The following is a 16205-nucleotide window of genomic DNA, read 5'->3' as shown; positions in this document are numbered from 1 at the left end:
CTTCTGATCAACCTGAATACAGCTTCATTATTGTTCATAAGGAAAGAAAAGTAGGATGAGATGAGGAACCAATAAATATAGTGCAACACTGCTGTATATACCTGAACATTACAGATATGGATGAAGATAGAAATACAGATAAAGATGGAGATGTGCAAATGGATATAGGTATGGACATGACAGATGTAGACACGGGTAGAGATTGAGTTATATAGATACTTCTCCATGGAGATATCATTTCATTTGATCCTCAAAATAATTTTCGGAAGCAGTTTAGGCATATCTATCTATCTTTATTTCTCTCTCTCTATATATATATTTTTTTTTCTTTTTTTTTTCCCTATGAGAATATTGACTCTCAAAGAGACACCAAATCCCCTATCTGGTGACAGAGCTGAAATTCGAGACTGGGACTTCTTAACCCAAACCCAGGGCTTATTCTGACTGCAGCACAAACTTTACTTTTTTCTGTTTTTGGAACTTGTAATCTGGAATGACTTTTTTTTGCTATGTGGTGGCCTATGAGCTTTTCCCACATAGACATTGCCTCTGTGCTTGGTCTCCATGGAGCATATGGAAAAAGAGAGTTGACATGGAATTGATGGCTACTGGACACATATAATGTCTGCATTTTCATTTATACAAACAGAAATGCTTTTAAGGGGTCTTGACCGATTTCATCAAGAGATGAATGTTACCAACAGGAAAAACAAAAACAAAAGCAAAAACAAATCCCTAGTGTTGATGCGAATCCGGGTCAAGTCAAGGAGAGTCACAGAGCAGTTAGGGTCTTGAGGATCTGGGATATTTTACTGCAAGTACCTTGATTTGAGAAAAGAAATTCATTTAAACACAGCAAATATGCTCAGGAGCAAGTCTGGGGACACCTGCTTCTTTCTGTCACTATCAGCATGAAAGATCTCCTTTATATTTTACCTCTATCCCTGGTCGCCGGGCGGAACAGATAAGCCCTATTTCTGTATGTCATGGCTGTTAAAAAGAGGAGGGGAGAAAAAATAGCAAGAAAGGAACAAAAAAGTCAGAAAGGAAGATGAAAAAACCTACCATTTCTCAAGTCAAAATATTTTAATGGCGCGATCGGGGTAAATGATTAATCTAAAGGTTTTTGGTTTCTAGTGAGCTGTAAGAGGAGGCTGACAAGCAGCAGGAAACTAATATTTAAGATAATTTCAGAAACACGAAGATGAGAAAGTGGTAAAAGGAGGAGGCTGAACCTTTTTCCTTCCACCTCCAAGATTTATTGAAAATAGTGATTAAAAAAAAAAAGCACACACACAGAAAACGTATCCGGTTCTACATTTGAAATGCTAGTGCATTTATTCATTCCAAATTATTTACTGGATACCAACTCTGACACAGTTACTATATTAAGGTTTTGATGGGAAAAAACTGACTGTTCCTGCCCCCAAGAAGCTCACAGTCCAAGGAAAGAGATGTAAAGATAACTAAAGAACAGTAAAACCTCACCCAAAATGGTTTTATGAGAACTCGGGTGAAGGGGATCTCTGGATGCTATTGCACCAAATAGGAGCAGAATGGGATGTCCTGGGGATCAGAAATTTCCCTGCAGTGCTGATCCCCTGAAAGTTGCAGGAGTGGAAAGGGATGGAGCTGTGGGGAGTCCTGGCAAAGTGACAGTAGACACAGTTGCTCAGTGGGATCTGTGACAAGTTTGATGGGTGTGGAGTATGGAAAGACCACGGCAGCAGGGGATGTGGGGTGGGGGTGGGGAAAGGCTGATGAGGATGCTGTATTGCTTCCCCTCAATTCCTGGCATCTCTCTTGTTAGCTCTCTTGAGTAAGGAGCATCTTAGCAGGACTGCTGGGGGCTTCCCCTGAGCCTGGGGGTCTCTTGTTCATCTCTGGGAGTCTCTTTTAGGATGATCTTACCTGACAGCTCAGATTCTTAGTTTTCTTTCCTCTGAATTGCAGGCAGCACTATCTTAACCAGCTGTGTCAACTTTGTAAAGTAACGTGATACTTTCAAATGTGGACGTCTCCATTTCCCAAATGAGACGATGGATGATTCTGAGCTCATTTCTAGTGCCAGCATCCCATGATGATGTCTTTGAAAAAGATACATTGGCTCTCTGGGTAAATGTCAAGCATTCCGTGTCATTTGTATGGATAGGGAGGAAGCACAGTGATAGGAGAAAGAGCCTTATGCTTTTTTTAGAGGCAAATAGACCTGGATGTAAAGCCTAGCTGTTAGTTTTGTGATCTCGGGTCATTTATGTAATCATTTCTAAGCTTCAGTCTCTTCATTGGGATGGAATAATATCCACCTGGCAGAGTTATTGGGCCAGCTGGAAATATCGTATATAACACACCCTGCATGACAGATTGAGCTCAACTTAATTATTTGTAGAATTGAAGGTCCCAGAGCCTCGAGAAATTTATCGAATTCATTCTCTGTGGGGAACTACATTTCCCAAATTTCGCCCTAAAACTGTGATAACCCAATATTAAGTCAAAAAGTCAAATATGGCTTCCAGTTCTTTCCGGGACTGTGAATAATCACAACACTTTGGGAGCTTAAATGACAGATCTGCAGATTTCTGGACATCTGCAATTGATGCCAATTGGACAGAAGTCAGAAGGACATTGGATTCATTAGTTTGTTTGTCTTGTCGAGCTTTATTTTCTCAAGTTATTTTCTTCTCAGTGAGTATTTATTTGCTTGTTTATTCCTGCAGTCACAGATGCTCACTGAAAGGGGAGGATTTGAACAGACAATGGCTCTCTCCCAGTGCCCATCTCCAGCCAACAATCTACCATGCCAAAGGACTCCTGTACTACCTGAGCAGTATTGGCCGAAGTCCCAGGGTGAGTCACTTCCTTGTGCCTCTACACTCTTGGCTGGTTCCTTCCATTTTCAGGAGGCAACTTCCTTTCTGTCAAGGAAGGAAACCCAGATACCAGCCAAAGACCTGGGTGTGATAAGCTTTAAAGAGGGATGTATTCATTTCCTAGGGCTGCCATAACAAAGTACCACAGACTGGGCGGCTTAGAACAACAGAAACACATTCTCTCAGTTTTCTGGAAGCTAGACATCTAAGATCAAGGTGTCACCAGGTCATGATATCCTGAAGGCTCTAGAAAAAAACCCTCCATTGCCCATTCCTAGCTTGCACTGATTGCCAGGAGCCCCGAATGTGGCTGGTGGCAGCTGATCTATCTCGAATTTCTGTCTCTGTCTTCATATGGCCATCTTCTTTCTGTGTGTGTCTGTGTACAGAGTTCCCTCTTCTCCTAAGGACAGCAGTCACTGGGTTAAGGTGACCTAATTAGAGACCACCATAATAAGTATGACCTGACTACATCTGCGAAGAACTGTCTCCAAATAGGGTCACATGCATAGGTACCGAGAATTTGAGGGAGAAGATACAATTTAACCCATCATAGGGGCAAACCATTGGCTCAAACCATACTCGTTGGTGAAAGCTGTGCAAAAATCACACTTTAACCCATTTTTCTGTTTTTTCAGTTATTGGTCAAGAGAGAATATTACTTATCTATTAAGTAGTGATTGAAAGAAATCCTCTAGTTGTTAATATTCATGTTCACCTAGTATATATTCAATTCCAAAGATGATTCTGGCGCTATTCCAGGTACTTTTATACATAGGCTTTACTCCCAAGCTTATAGCAACTGCAAAATTGAAGGAAAACAGATGATAGACAGTCTGGCCCCCGATTTACTGATGGTTCCACTTACCATTTTTTTAACTTTACGATGCTGTGAAAGTGATTCACATTCAGTAGGAAGCATACTTCTAAGTTTGAATTTTGATCCTCTCCCAGGCACCTCTTTGTGTTGCTGGGCTGTGGCAGCAAGGTGCAGCTTCCAGCCTTTCAAATGATTTGGAGGATAAACAACCCATACACATACCAGAATTCTGTACCCATACAACCATTCTGGTTTTCACTTTCAGCACAGTGTTCAATGTAATTACATCAGGTAGTCAACGCTTTATTATAAAAAAGTCTTCGTGTTAGATGATTTCGCCCAACGGTAGGCTAAGGTAAGGGTTCTGAGCACATACATGCAAGATAGGTGAGGCGAAGCTACAATGTTCCTAGGTTAGATGTATTAAATGCATTTTCAGTGTGTGATATTTTCAGTTTATGATGGGTTTAACAGGTTGCAATCTCATCATAAATTGATGAAGATCTGTATTAGAGACAAGAGGCCTAGGCCCAAGATTAATGAAGGAGGCAATGGTGCACAAGTAACTGTAGGAAAATAATCATTTATTGACTACAAACTGTGAACATACTCTCTGCAAAAGCATGGAGGGGCATATGTCCAAATTTAGACTGCTTGCCTAACGTAAGGAACTTTTAAAATAGTGTGGATAAGCTTACAGATGGGTCAAGCAATCACCTCTACCATTAACCACTTTTTGAACATATACTATGTGATAAAAACAGTGGCACATTGGGGCACCTGGGTGGCTCAGTTGGTTGAGCATCTGACTCTTGATTTTGGCTCAGGTCATGATACCAGGGTCATGGGATCGAGGCTTGTATCGGTCTCCATATTCTCTCTCTCTTTCCCTCTGCCCCTCTCCCCAAAATACAAAAATGAAAACAGTGGTTCATTCAGTAAATATCTATTGAAATAATAGATGAATATCTAGTATAGAATCTTACTGATATCTCAAAAAAATTAAGGGGTCAAGAGACCTCCCTGAGGTCACCAGGAGGTATATAGCAGAGTTGGCATTCGGTTCTGACCTGTTTTCCACCCTGCAACCCAATCTCTCTTTATCACTTACTCTTTGAGAGAGAGGGTGTCCCCAAGACTATCCTCAGGTTCACTGATTCCCTAGAAGGACAAACAGAACTCAGAATTGCTGTCGTGCTCATAACTGTAGTTTATTACAGTGAGAGGATACAGATTAAAATCAGCAAAGGTAAAAGGTACATAGGGCAGAATCCAGGAGACAGGTGTGGATTTTCAGGTGTGTCTGCTCCCAGTAGAGTTGTATGGACAGTGCTACATTGTCCAGCAGTGGTGTGTGATAACAGGGATAGTATGCCAACCAGGGAAGCTCATCTGAACTTTGATGACCAGGGTTTCATTGAAGCTCAATTATAGCCATGGTGCCCCAGATGTCTGATCTTAGTTACTCAGTCTCCAGTCCCTTTAGAAGTCAAACTGACACTTAATGGTCCAAGACTACCACCAAAGGTCACATTGTCAGCATCAATCATCTGGCATGACCCAAGGCCCAGGTAAAGAAAGACACTCTTAACTAGCAGACTATTCCAAGAATGCCAGGGTGATCTACCAGGAGCCAACCAAGAGCCAGACCTTTCTTTGGAACGTGTAGCGTTTAAACACTTCACACTTAGTGAGCCACTACTTTACTGCAAAGAGAATAAATCATGTCCTTTTCCCTTAAGAATCCTTGTTCTACACTGGTCAAAATGTGCTATATTTTCATGCTAACCCCCCACGATCCCCATCTAAGGAAACACTTGTACCTCTGTTGTCTTCCCTCTAGAAGCAAGTTCATGGCCTGTACAGCAGAACTCCAATCTTATGAACAAGGCCTGGAAACAGTGTATTCTTTGAGAAAGAAGCCTTAGCCTCTGTGAGAGGAGACAGAGACTTACAGGGAAAGAGGTCCTTACCTGATACACAGTTAAATATACACGCATTCAACCCATAGCAAACAGGATTCCTCTCTACTCTGACAACCTCTAATTGAAGAGCAGAACATTTATTTTACAGCATGACAGGTGAATGCCTTGTTTTAAAATATAAATAAACATTAATTAACTGTAAACACGACAGCCACAGACTTGTTTCCTGCTGGGACCATCTGAGAGGTGGGTGAGAAACAGCTGAGTACTAAATGCTATTCACAGTATTACAAAACTCTCTAATGGGCTCAGCATCACCTTTTAGTTACCCGTGAGGCTGTATTTAACCAGCTTCCTGCTGATAGCACAAGCACCGCCACTTGTCTGTACTCGGGTCTGTCCTATACGGAGAAGATTTTCATGGTGTCCAGATTGACTCTTGGGCTACATGGTTATAGATTAACTGTGACCCTGTCCAGCCTCTAGCTCCTATAAAAATATTTACTGAAGCATCAGGAAGCCACTTTCTGGTGGCTAGGAGATTTAACCAGTTCCAGATGGTACTTAGGCATTTGCCTATTGGTGAATAGAATAATATGAACTCCCAGAACCAATGAGAATGTGAGATCGTGAGAGAAAGCAGTATCCTGATACTGCTGAGGGTTGCTAAAAACCAGACAGGTCATTCAGTTTATAGGCAATATGACAGTGTTTACATACAGTTTCATCCATCCATCCATCCATCCATCCATCCATCCATCCAACCACCCATGCATCCATCCATCCATTCGCCCACCCACCCACCCACCCATCCATCCACCTATCCATCTATCTATCTATCTATCTATCTATCCATCCACCTACCCATCCACCCATCTATACACTCATCCATCCGTCATCCATCCACCCATCCATCCATCCATCCATCCATCCATCCACTCATCCATCTTGGCATTCATCCATGTGCCCATTCCTTTACATCATGTGTGTAATCACTGGAAAGGAAAGGGATGACCCCACCCCCCCTTTTTTTGAAGAGTCTATAGTTTACTTTATTAGAAAGTGCAGTCAGGTCTGCAAAGACACCAAGGTAGTACAAAATGGTAAAAACTGCAGCAAAAGTTCATATGAGTTGTTGTAGAAACACAAATGAGGGATTGTATCATTTTCCCTCAAGGTTATGGAAAAACTGGAGACTAGAGATGCCACTTAAACTGGGCTGAAAATATTAGTAAGGGTTTGCTTGGTTTTTATTACAGTAAGGTAGAAAAGTATTCTTTCCGCAGAGGGTCTAAGGCCTGCCTGTGATCTCTTAGATCTTATGCCTTGTGAAATTGGTGTTCTGTCAAGTTTTCAATACTTGGGATCACTGCATGGGGAAAAGGAAAGGAAACTTCTCATTAACTGGTGGCATAGACTCATCTGATAGCCCACAGATATTATAGTCTCTTTCCTATTTTCTTGAGCCTTTATTTTCTGTCTCTAATTTATGACAGGGTCATGAATTCTCTTCCAGATGTTGGATTCAAAGCCCAGACACAGTAAATATAGATATACTCACACATTGTAATACTATTCAGAGAAAAAAAATACAATAATAAACTGAAATTTGCAACAACATGGATGAATCTCAGAAGTATGTTGAGTGACATAGACTAGACACTAAAAAGTACATGCTCTATGTCTCTACTTATGTAAAGTTCAAGATCGAAGAATCAGAACATTGATTGCCTCTGTAAAGGGATTCAATAATAGGGGCCAGGAGGGAACTATTGAGGTTAGTAGAAATGTTCTGTATCTCAATTAGAGTCACTTACACCAAAACCCATTGATTAAAGACTCATTCGAGGTCTATGCATGTCACTCTAGGTACATATTTGCCTAAATACAAAAAATTAAAGATAAATAAATCAAAGCATAGTCACAGGGACTTTGAAATGCAACCAGGAAGCAAAGGGTCCTGCTTATAATGAGACCGACCAGCACACAGGCATGCAATTCAAGCCAAGGAAGAGCACACAGCAGAGTAGAAAGCTGTAGAAGAAGATCTATTTATTAGTCAGAAAGGTCCAGCCAGAGAAAAGGCATGCAAGCAGAGAAGCCCGAAGAACAGACAGCCTCCACTGTCAGCTGGTAGGAGGCATTGAGCCCATTCCACTTTGTAGAACTCCCTACCAGAGGTAGGAGGCCTGAGGCCTAGGGGGAGACAGGCATAGCTAAGGGGAGTGGAGGAAAGCTCTCAGGCTCCATGAGGTTTCCAGAAACCCAGGCCACAGCCTCTTCCAGGCTGCTGTGTTGCAGCTGGCCTGGCCCCTGTGCCACTGCAGAGAATCTGGGCTTCGGAATTAGGAGTGCTATCGATTCTCATCCTCTTGGCTCTCTCTGTAGGAGTGCATGCTGGTAAAGGGATTTCAGTGCTCTTTGAAGAGCTCATTGATTCCCACTTACAACTTAGACAAACTAGGCCGCCTTCTGCCAAGGGACAGGGTGGGCATATTTTGGTTTTATCTTTCTCTGGGGCCCAGTGGAACAGAATTTTTAGCTACTTAAATGATTTTCTTGGTCTTATACTGTCCCTCTGGCATATGTTTTGAGTTAATCAGCTTCTTTTCAGAGACAAAAGGAGAGAGCAAAAAGGGATGGCATGTGTCTTCCTAAAACCTTGTCCCCAGAGCCTCAAGATACTCTATACACACTATTGATTTTATCTCCACTTTATTCCTCAGAAGTGGCAGAAGGACAAGTGTTATTTTTGCTTATTTTCATTGATTCATGCTAAGGTACACATCTAGAATTCCCCTCTTTTCCTGTGTAAGGATGTGGTAGGGAAAAAAAAATCTTGCTGCCATAGTTGGGAAATGGGAAGGTTCTGGGTGAAAGAAATTTAAATTTGATTCCATATTCTTTTATTTAAAATTGTTCTCATTCTATCAGAATAAAGATTAAACAGTGCTTCTCTAACATACCAGAAGTCATGTCTTAGAGGTATTTTTATAGGCACAAGTACTCCACATTTAAGTGAATCGCTAACATTTCTTGCATAAATTTATGTTGAAAAGCAGATAATTTTTTCTTCTTTCTCCCTTGCTAGTATCTCTGATATACCTTTTGAGTATTACAAAGCTGGAAATCTGGATTCTCCATATGCCACAGGGAAGGCCAGTCAGATTTTTCAAAGAAGTTTGAGCCAATTCCCTATTTTTCATTTTTTTGTGAGCAAAGCTGGGAGGTGGAGTGGAGGGGAACACAGGAGGGTAGTTGCATAAACCAATGTGAAGGTGCCTCTGCCCAGAGCTGGTGGGATGGGGAGAAGGCAAGAAATGCGTGAAGACAGGACCAGATGGATGAGCCACACTGCAAGATTGTTCTCCGTGAGGGTGGGCCACAGGTAAAAACAGGCTTCAAATGAAGGCGTTGGAGACCTGTGCTTCATCCGTTCAATACATATGCTCAAGGAGAACTTGAGCAGGGCAGCAATGATCATGGCCAACGGCATTGGACACAGAGCTCAAAGCACTAGTCCCAGAAAGTAGGGGTTGCCAACCATAAAGCACAGTTCAGTCTAGGAGGCCAAGACAGCCAACAGTTCTTGAAGACAGGAATGTACATCAGGAAACTGAGGCAACCTCCTTACATGGAGTGGGTAAGCATGGTGGTAGGTCAGCATTTATACTCTGCCCCCTGGGTTTATCCAGACAACTTGGACATCTGCCATGGGTCAAAAACATTAGTCTTGGCCCCACCTTTTGGGGAAGACATGAGTCCCAGTAACACTTCTGCACTGATTGGGATTGGCACACAAAATGGGTATATTAACACTCCTGCCTTGAGAGCCTCAGTACCTGAAATTGAGTGAGGCAAACAGTAGGGGCCTCACCCATGCTGACAGGTCACTGGGACTGTGTCCAAAGGTGACAGTCAGGCTGCTGCTTCTCTCCCTTCAACCTCTAAAACTGGGGAAGGAAGCAATTTTAACTCCTGAGGAACCTCCCAAGGCCTCACTGTTCAAGTGCCCTGCCAGGGTGTTAAGCTTATTGCTACTCACAGAGGGCCAGCCAATCAGAGACAGGGAGTAAAACTCAGCCAAGGTGAGGCCCCAGGGTAAGCCCGGTAGCTCAATCTTAATTTCATTAATTGACAATCTTGTTATACTTCTCTTTAAAAAAAAAAGTTTCTTTTTATTTATTTTGAGAGAGACATAGAAAGCAGGTGGGGGAGAAGCAGAGAGAGAGGGAGACAGAATCCCATGCAGGCTCTGCACTATCAGCACAGAGCCCAACACGAGGCTCGAACTCACGAACCATGAAATTGTGACCTGAATTGGTGTCAAAAGTGAGAGGCTTAAACGACTGAGCCACCCAGGCTCCCCATACTGCTCTTCATCACTGGTACATCCAATGATTTGAAATATTTTATTGTGTAAAATCTTTGGAGCCCAGAAAGATTGGAGTATGAGATAGAGCATCTCTTTTTAATGGGTGGCCATGGGCAAGCATTTAACCTCCTTCTACTTAGCAGAAGTTGAACCTCATCTGTAAGTTTGGGTGATATCTTCCTTGCGGGACTTTTATACTGACTGTAGATGTGCATAAAGTCTTACAGTGTGACTGGCACATATCAAGCAGTCTAATTAATGGCAGACATTAAATTTATTATTACTTACCAGAAGGGTGCTACATACAAAACAGAGCCACATATTAGACTATATGTTTTGACTTAATTTTTGTGGGCACTTTCAATGTAATTAAACTATCTTGGAACAAAGGACAATATAATGCATAACACTGGGATGTCAGAAAACCTCCGCTGGCATTTCATAACATGTAGTAAAGGGTCCCACTCTGGGTGGTCTCCTAACTGGTTAGTTACTGAAGCATCTCCTGAGTTTAATGTGAAATTATTCACCCCACACTAGCCATGGGAGGGGGTCAAACTGACTTGTAAGTAAAGGTTGCTTTTGCTAAGGCCATGTTGGAACTTTAGCCCATAATGGCCCAATTTAAGTAGAAGTCTCTCCCTTTAAGAAAGGGAATAGAGCATAAAATCCCCTTTTCAGATAGTTGTAGGAATAAATTCTGCCCAGGCCCCCTGTGGTTAAACTCAGCCATGACTGGACATTGCTCTCTCTCAGGTGAAACACAAAGGAGAGAGCATGACTGTCAGTAAAAGGACTGGAAAATTTGGTCTTGCAAACAGGGCTCTTGGAGGACAAATGAATATGCCACCAAGATGATTTCCCTCATAGAGATGTTTGTTGCACTCAGGAGCTTGGGCTGAATGCTGTCCGCAAAATAATGTGCACAAGTTGGAATCTCCAGGGCTTCAGTGAGCCTTGCTCGGTTTAATTGGAAGCATTGCCGTTTTGGGTTTTCATCACATACCCCAGAATTTGCCTTCTCACGGCTCCAGCCTCACCTTCATTTTCCTGTGGCGTTGGCATAAATAATGCAGAGGTCTCACTGCTGGGAAGCAGGAACGAGACCCAGATGTCAGGAATGGAAAACACAGCAGCCTCAAGCTGGTGGAGCAGAGCAGTAAACACAGTCAGGGATAGGTGAGCTGTGGGGGTAAGAGTCGGCCAGGGGAGCTGTGTTTGAGATGGGGGTTAACCTCTTGCATAAGGGCCCAATTAGCTTGCTGAGGACCAGAAATGGGACTAGGGAGGGAGGGGAAAGGTGGGGAAGGCATGTGAGGAGCATAGTAATGTGGCCCCGAACAGCCTCTTTGTTGCCCGAGAAATGATAGAACTCATGTTGTGCATGAATTAAATTAACCTTGCAATTTGGCTCAGACAAGAATTCATTGGAAAAGGTACTGGGGAGATGCATATGAGTCTGATTTCAGAATCGTAATCCAATCAACACCATCCACTTTGCTGATGGAGAAAGCGAGACACTGGGGAGTGGGTTTAGCCCAGGGTGAGCAAGTTCAAAACTCACCACTCCAGCTCAAACAAAACACAACTTAATGAAAAGAAACCTCCACATCTTCATCTCTGCCTGTGTTCCTATGTTCCTTGCCTTGGGGGAAAGCACGATCCTCTTGCCTATATTCACTTAATCCAGAAATCTAGGGAGTATCCGTAACTTCTTCCTCACTTGGCCCCTAGATACATTTAGTCTCCAACTCCTGTAGAGTTTCCTTCCTCCCTCTGTCACCCGATGTCCTTTCTCTCCATACTTGAGCTGCCATAAGCTCCATACTTCTGCATTAGTGAGGGCCCTGTCACCTCTGGTGCCTGGTGTCAGTCTCTCTGGTGAACTCTTGGAGCTCCTGTTGTGGTGGTCTGACCATGCTGCTCCTCCTTGCACAAGCACTTTAACGGCTCCTTCCCTGCCTTCAGGAGAATGTCCAAACATCCCAGAGCAGTGAGCAGGGGCATCACTCACTGCCTGCTGCCCGCTTGCAGACCCCAAGGTACTGTCCTCTACAGACTTACTCTGAATGCTTGCACTTCCTCAGATCCAGGGCGGGTTCTTTCTCATTCCATTTGCTTGGATAGCTCTCGCTCAGTAGGACTCAAGGTAGGATACCCCTCCCACCAGCAAATCCTAGGACCCCTACATTGTGCATCTTCAAGACTGCTGTTCATTTGGACTCTGCAACGTGTCCTTATTTGGGTTGCCAGAGACCCCGTACTTACCTCTGCTTGCACCCTCCTCTCACCGCGAGAGGGTTTCCCGTATACCCCGGGATCATCCCAACAAAACAGCTCCTGGAAGAGGCAATATGGAAATCTAAAAAGCATTTTTGAAACATGGATTCTGGATTAGAACATGCTGGGGTTCAAATATTTACTCACATACTTAAAAGCAGTGCAAACTTGGGCGCACCTGGAGAGGTTATTCATTTTATCTGAAATTCAGTTTTCTCGGCTGCAATGGGATAATGGTAGCATCTGTTTCATCATGAGATAATCTATATTACGTTATTAGCTCAGGATCTGAAACGTCATAAGCCTTCGATAAAATAACCATTGTTGCCTGTTGGCATTGTTATTAAGGACATTGCTGTATTATATTAAAATTTTAATTTCTCCTGCCCCCAAAGCAGGCATTCAGTAAATATTTGTTGAATCCACTGAAGAATAAGCAAGATAGGACCATAGGTTAACCTGGACAGACTTTCTACTTACCTGGCACAGAATTTTACAGAAAGGAAGCATAACTGTTACTTCTTCCCATAGGAGAGAAAAACTCCCTCACCAGAAATAACTTGATAATTTAACTTGTAATTGCCCCCTATAATTTAGAAGAACACACGTTTCCTATAATTAACAAGCATTTATTTTTAGGGATATAATTTGAGCAAAAAGCTGGGCAATGTCTGCCTCTCTATTCTGAGTCTCCAGTGGCCACTAGAAGTCCCAGGGCTAAGCAGTGCTTATTCCCACAGGTGACTAAGTCTATACTTTTTCACTGACATCAGCTTCCAGAATCCGTAAGGATCAGAAAACAAAAACAAAAACAAAAAAACTCCTTACTCTGGTTGAATTCAGCATTTAAGGAGCGCCTGTCACCACATAGGCAAAGCTACTGCCTTTATGGAGAAATCTGTTGCTAAGACACAGTCTTCATTTGTTTGCACACTTTTCATAAGAATGGTGGGCATTTAATTCACAGAGAGACATTGAGGTGTAAGAGATAAAGGTTGGTGGCAAGCTTATTCTGGCAGAAGATTAAACCTCCAACAAGTCTATTGGTTCCTTTAGGCTAGAGGCTTTCAAAGCATGGGCTTGGGACCCAGGTATTAGCACTACCAGGAATTGCTAAAAATGCAAATTCCCAGGCCTGCTCCAATCTTAACTGGAATCTCACAATTGCTGCTGAGTGGTTTACAGTCTGAACTTTGGCAAGTCTTCTACGTCATTCTGACACTCAACAACATGTGAGATCACTGCTCTAAACCCTTGACAGGAACAGTGGTTTTCAACCCTGCCTGCACATTAGAATCTGAAAAATATCCCATAGCCCTGGTTGTCACTGCAGACCAATTAAATAAAAATTTCTGGAGGTGGGCTCCAGGCATTGATATTTTTATAATCTCAGGAGATTTTAATGCAGGGACAGGATGGAGAAACACTGACCCATTGATGGAGATGTATTTGTTGGAAATGACAGAATCTTGCTCAAAGTAACCCAAGTAGTAAGACAGTTTTGGAGGAAAGAAGTCCCTTAATCTTACAGGAACTAGAAAGCACCAAAAGTCTGGACAGTTCTTCTTCCCATCTCTCATGTTTCTCTTTCTACTGCCACATTTTCTGTTTTTTTCTTTTCTCTGTGCATTTGCCTAACTACACCCCTCTTTAGGGAACAACTTATTCTGCTCCATCACTGTTTCCATGCTTTCATTGTGTGTCTTGTGTGTGGTTTGACTTGTCATTGGACCGACTCCCTCTTCCCAGATCTGCTTATCACCCTCTCTGGCTTTGGCACCCACAGCTCAGTGATATGTGGAAGCTGGGGAGATTTATTTTCTCAGAAGACATCAACCTGAAACAAGAATAAAGGATTCCACATAAAGAAAAATAAAATTCTTTTCTTGTTTTATTGGAGAGAAAAAATACTTAGGAAATACTTTTCTTTTTTTTTTTTTAATGTTTTTTAAAGTTTATTTATTTTTGAGACGGAGAGAGATAGAGCACAAGTGGGGGAGGGGCAGAGAGAGAGAAAGACACAGAATCCAAAGCAGGTTCCAGGCTTGGAGCTGTCAGCACAGAGCCCGACTCGGGGCTCAAACTCACCAACTGTGAGATCATGACCTGAGCCAAAGTTGGATGGTTAACCGACTGAGCCACCCAGGTACCCCAAGAAATACTTTTTCTGCTAACAGGGAATTTACAGTGTGAATGTATTATTGACAATTAAGAGAAAGAGGGGGAGGACAGGAAGGTGAACATACAGAACGGTTTTAAGTCCTTTAGTCCTTAAAACCCTCAGCTCATAGATCCTTGGTCTGTCCCCAAACCTGCCTTCTGGCTCCCGATCAAGTCCGTGCTCCTTGTCCGGCAATAACCTTGTTTCCAGAAAATCAATCCTGACGCTGCTGATTCTTCTCTGCTTCTGTGACCCACCAACAAAGCAGCATGGCTTATGAGCTCTAACCTGCCATTGGAATGTTAGTCTTCATCTTCTCCTATCATGAGTAAGCAGACCATTAACTCACCTGTCCCTTTATTTTTCTTTGACATGTGTGTTTGTTTATGGCCCCATCCATGTACCGCGAGTGTCCTGGGCTGCATTCCTGCTGTCAACAACTTCCTGTTCAGTGAACTTGAAGGCTTTATCACATACCAGAAAAGCATCATCTAGTCTAACTTCTCAACCAACAACATCGCTGGTATTCATTCATTTGGCTTCTGCTGAAACATTTTCAGAGAATGGAAATTTTTAAAGCTGTGACACAGCATATTAAGACAGCGATAACCATAGAGTTATTTCTTGCCAGTAATAGATATTCAACAAGTGTTGAGTTTAACATAGAGCTGGAGTCTATGTCCACATTATCCTTCCTTTTGCCTTTGCGTGCTCTTTGAAATGATAGCAAGTACATTTATTCATGTCCCAACTGGGAGAATTTGGAAATTTGTGGGACTCCTATCCAGACACCGTTAAGCCTTCTTTTTTTCTGGGATAAGCATCTCCAGTGTCTTCAGCTGTTATTTGTTCACAAACATTCCCCTTTTTCTGGGCTTTCTGGTTCCTCTTTATTAAGGTGTCCTGGCTTGTTCTAAAATGCCACACTCAGAAATAAAAAACACGATATTAGATAAAAATTGACCAGTATGAGGTACATTGGATGGATTGTTGTCTTAATTTATGAGCACTTTACTTCTCCAGAAGCAATTTATGATTAGATTAATTTTTGGCATCTGCAGCCTCTGATTTATTTTGAGCAAACTGCCAGCCCAAACTTCTGGTTCTCTCATTCAAAATCTACTTCTTAGCTAAATGTGTCTACCTTTCACTTTGACCACTGTTTGAATCCAATTGTAGGGCATTACATTCATTCCAATTTAAGTATTTCTATTTTTGCTAATTCTGCTCTTTTGTCACTTACAATTTCCACTCTTGTTTCTTCTCCTATCAATTCTCCTCGATTCTGCATCAATATTAAATTTGAAAAACACCTTAAATTACCTACTCAGTGTCCTTAACTTAGTATGCAAAGGCTACATTTCTAGCAACTAAGGAACAAATGTGAAGAAATACCTCCTTAAAAGGACTTCTGTCTCCTTGAAACAGAAAATGTGTAGGTGTCATCTGTTAATTTTTAAGCACACAGATCACAGTTGAGCAGCTTGATAAATCATCACAAAATGCACCCACCATGTAACCACCAGCTAAATCAAGAAAAAGAACATGTCCAGCAACCCAGAGACGTCAAATAATAATATCTAGCCCCCCAAAACAAACACTACCCTCATTTACACAGCAATATTAGTTTTGCCTGTTTCTGAACGTCATAGAAAGGAAATCCTTACATGCACTGTTTTGTGTCTAGCCTGCTTTTTTATTCTCAGTGTTGGATAGTATTCTATTGAATGGTTGTACCATAATTAATTAATCCATTGTACAGTTTACAGTTTTA

General features: G+C 42.2%; 1 protein-coding gene across 3 annotated transcripts in view; it reads left to right on the top strand.

The window, feature by feature from the left end:
* The window catches only part of AGBL1 (AGBL carboxypeptidase 1), a 784724-nt gene that overhangs the window by 350443 nt on the left and 418076 nt on the right, over positions 1-16205 (top strand). For all 3 annotated transcript variants that reach the window (XM_042988107.1, XM_042988105.1, XM_042988106.1), the window contains one exon: positions 2718-2847. In XM_042988107.1, the coding sequence (XP_042844041.1) occupies positions 2718-2847 (130 nt within the window). The remainder of the gene's footprint in view (positions 1-2717; positions 2848-16205) is intronic.

Source organism: Panthera tigris, chromosome B3 (assembly GCF_018350195.1).
Source record: "Panthera tigris isolate Pti1 chromosome B3, P.tigris_Pti1_mat1.1, whole genome shotgun sequence".
NCBI classification, from domain to species: domain Eukaryota; kingdom Metazoa; phylum Chordata; class Mammalia; order Carnivora; family Felidae; genus Panthera; species Panthera tigris.
The sequence above is the reverse complement of the archived record's forward strand: the minus strand, read 5'-3'. Positions and strand labels throughout refer to the sequence as shown.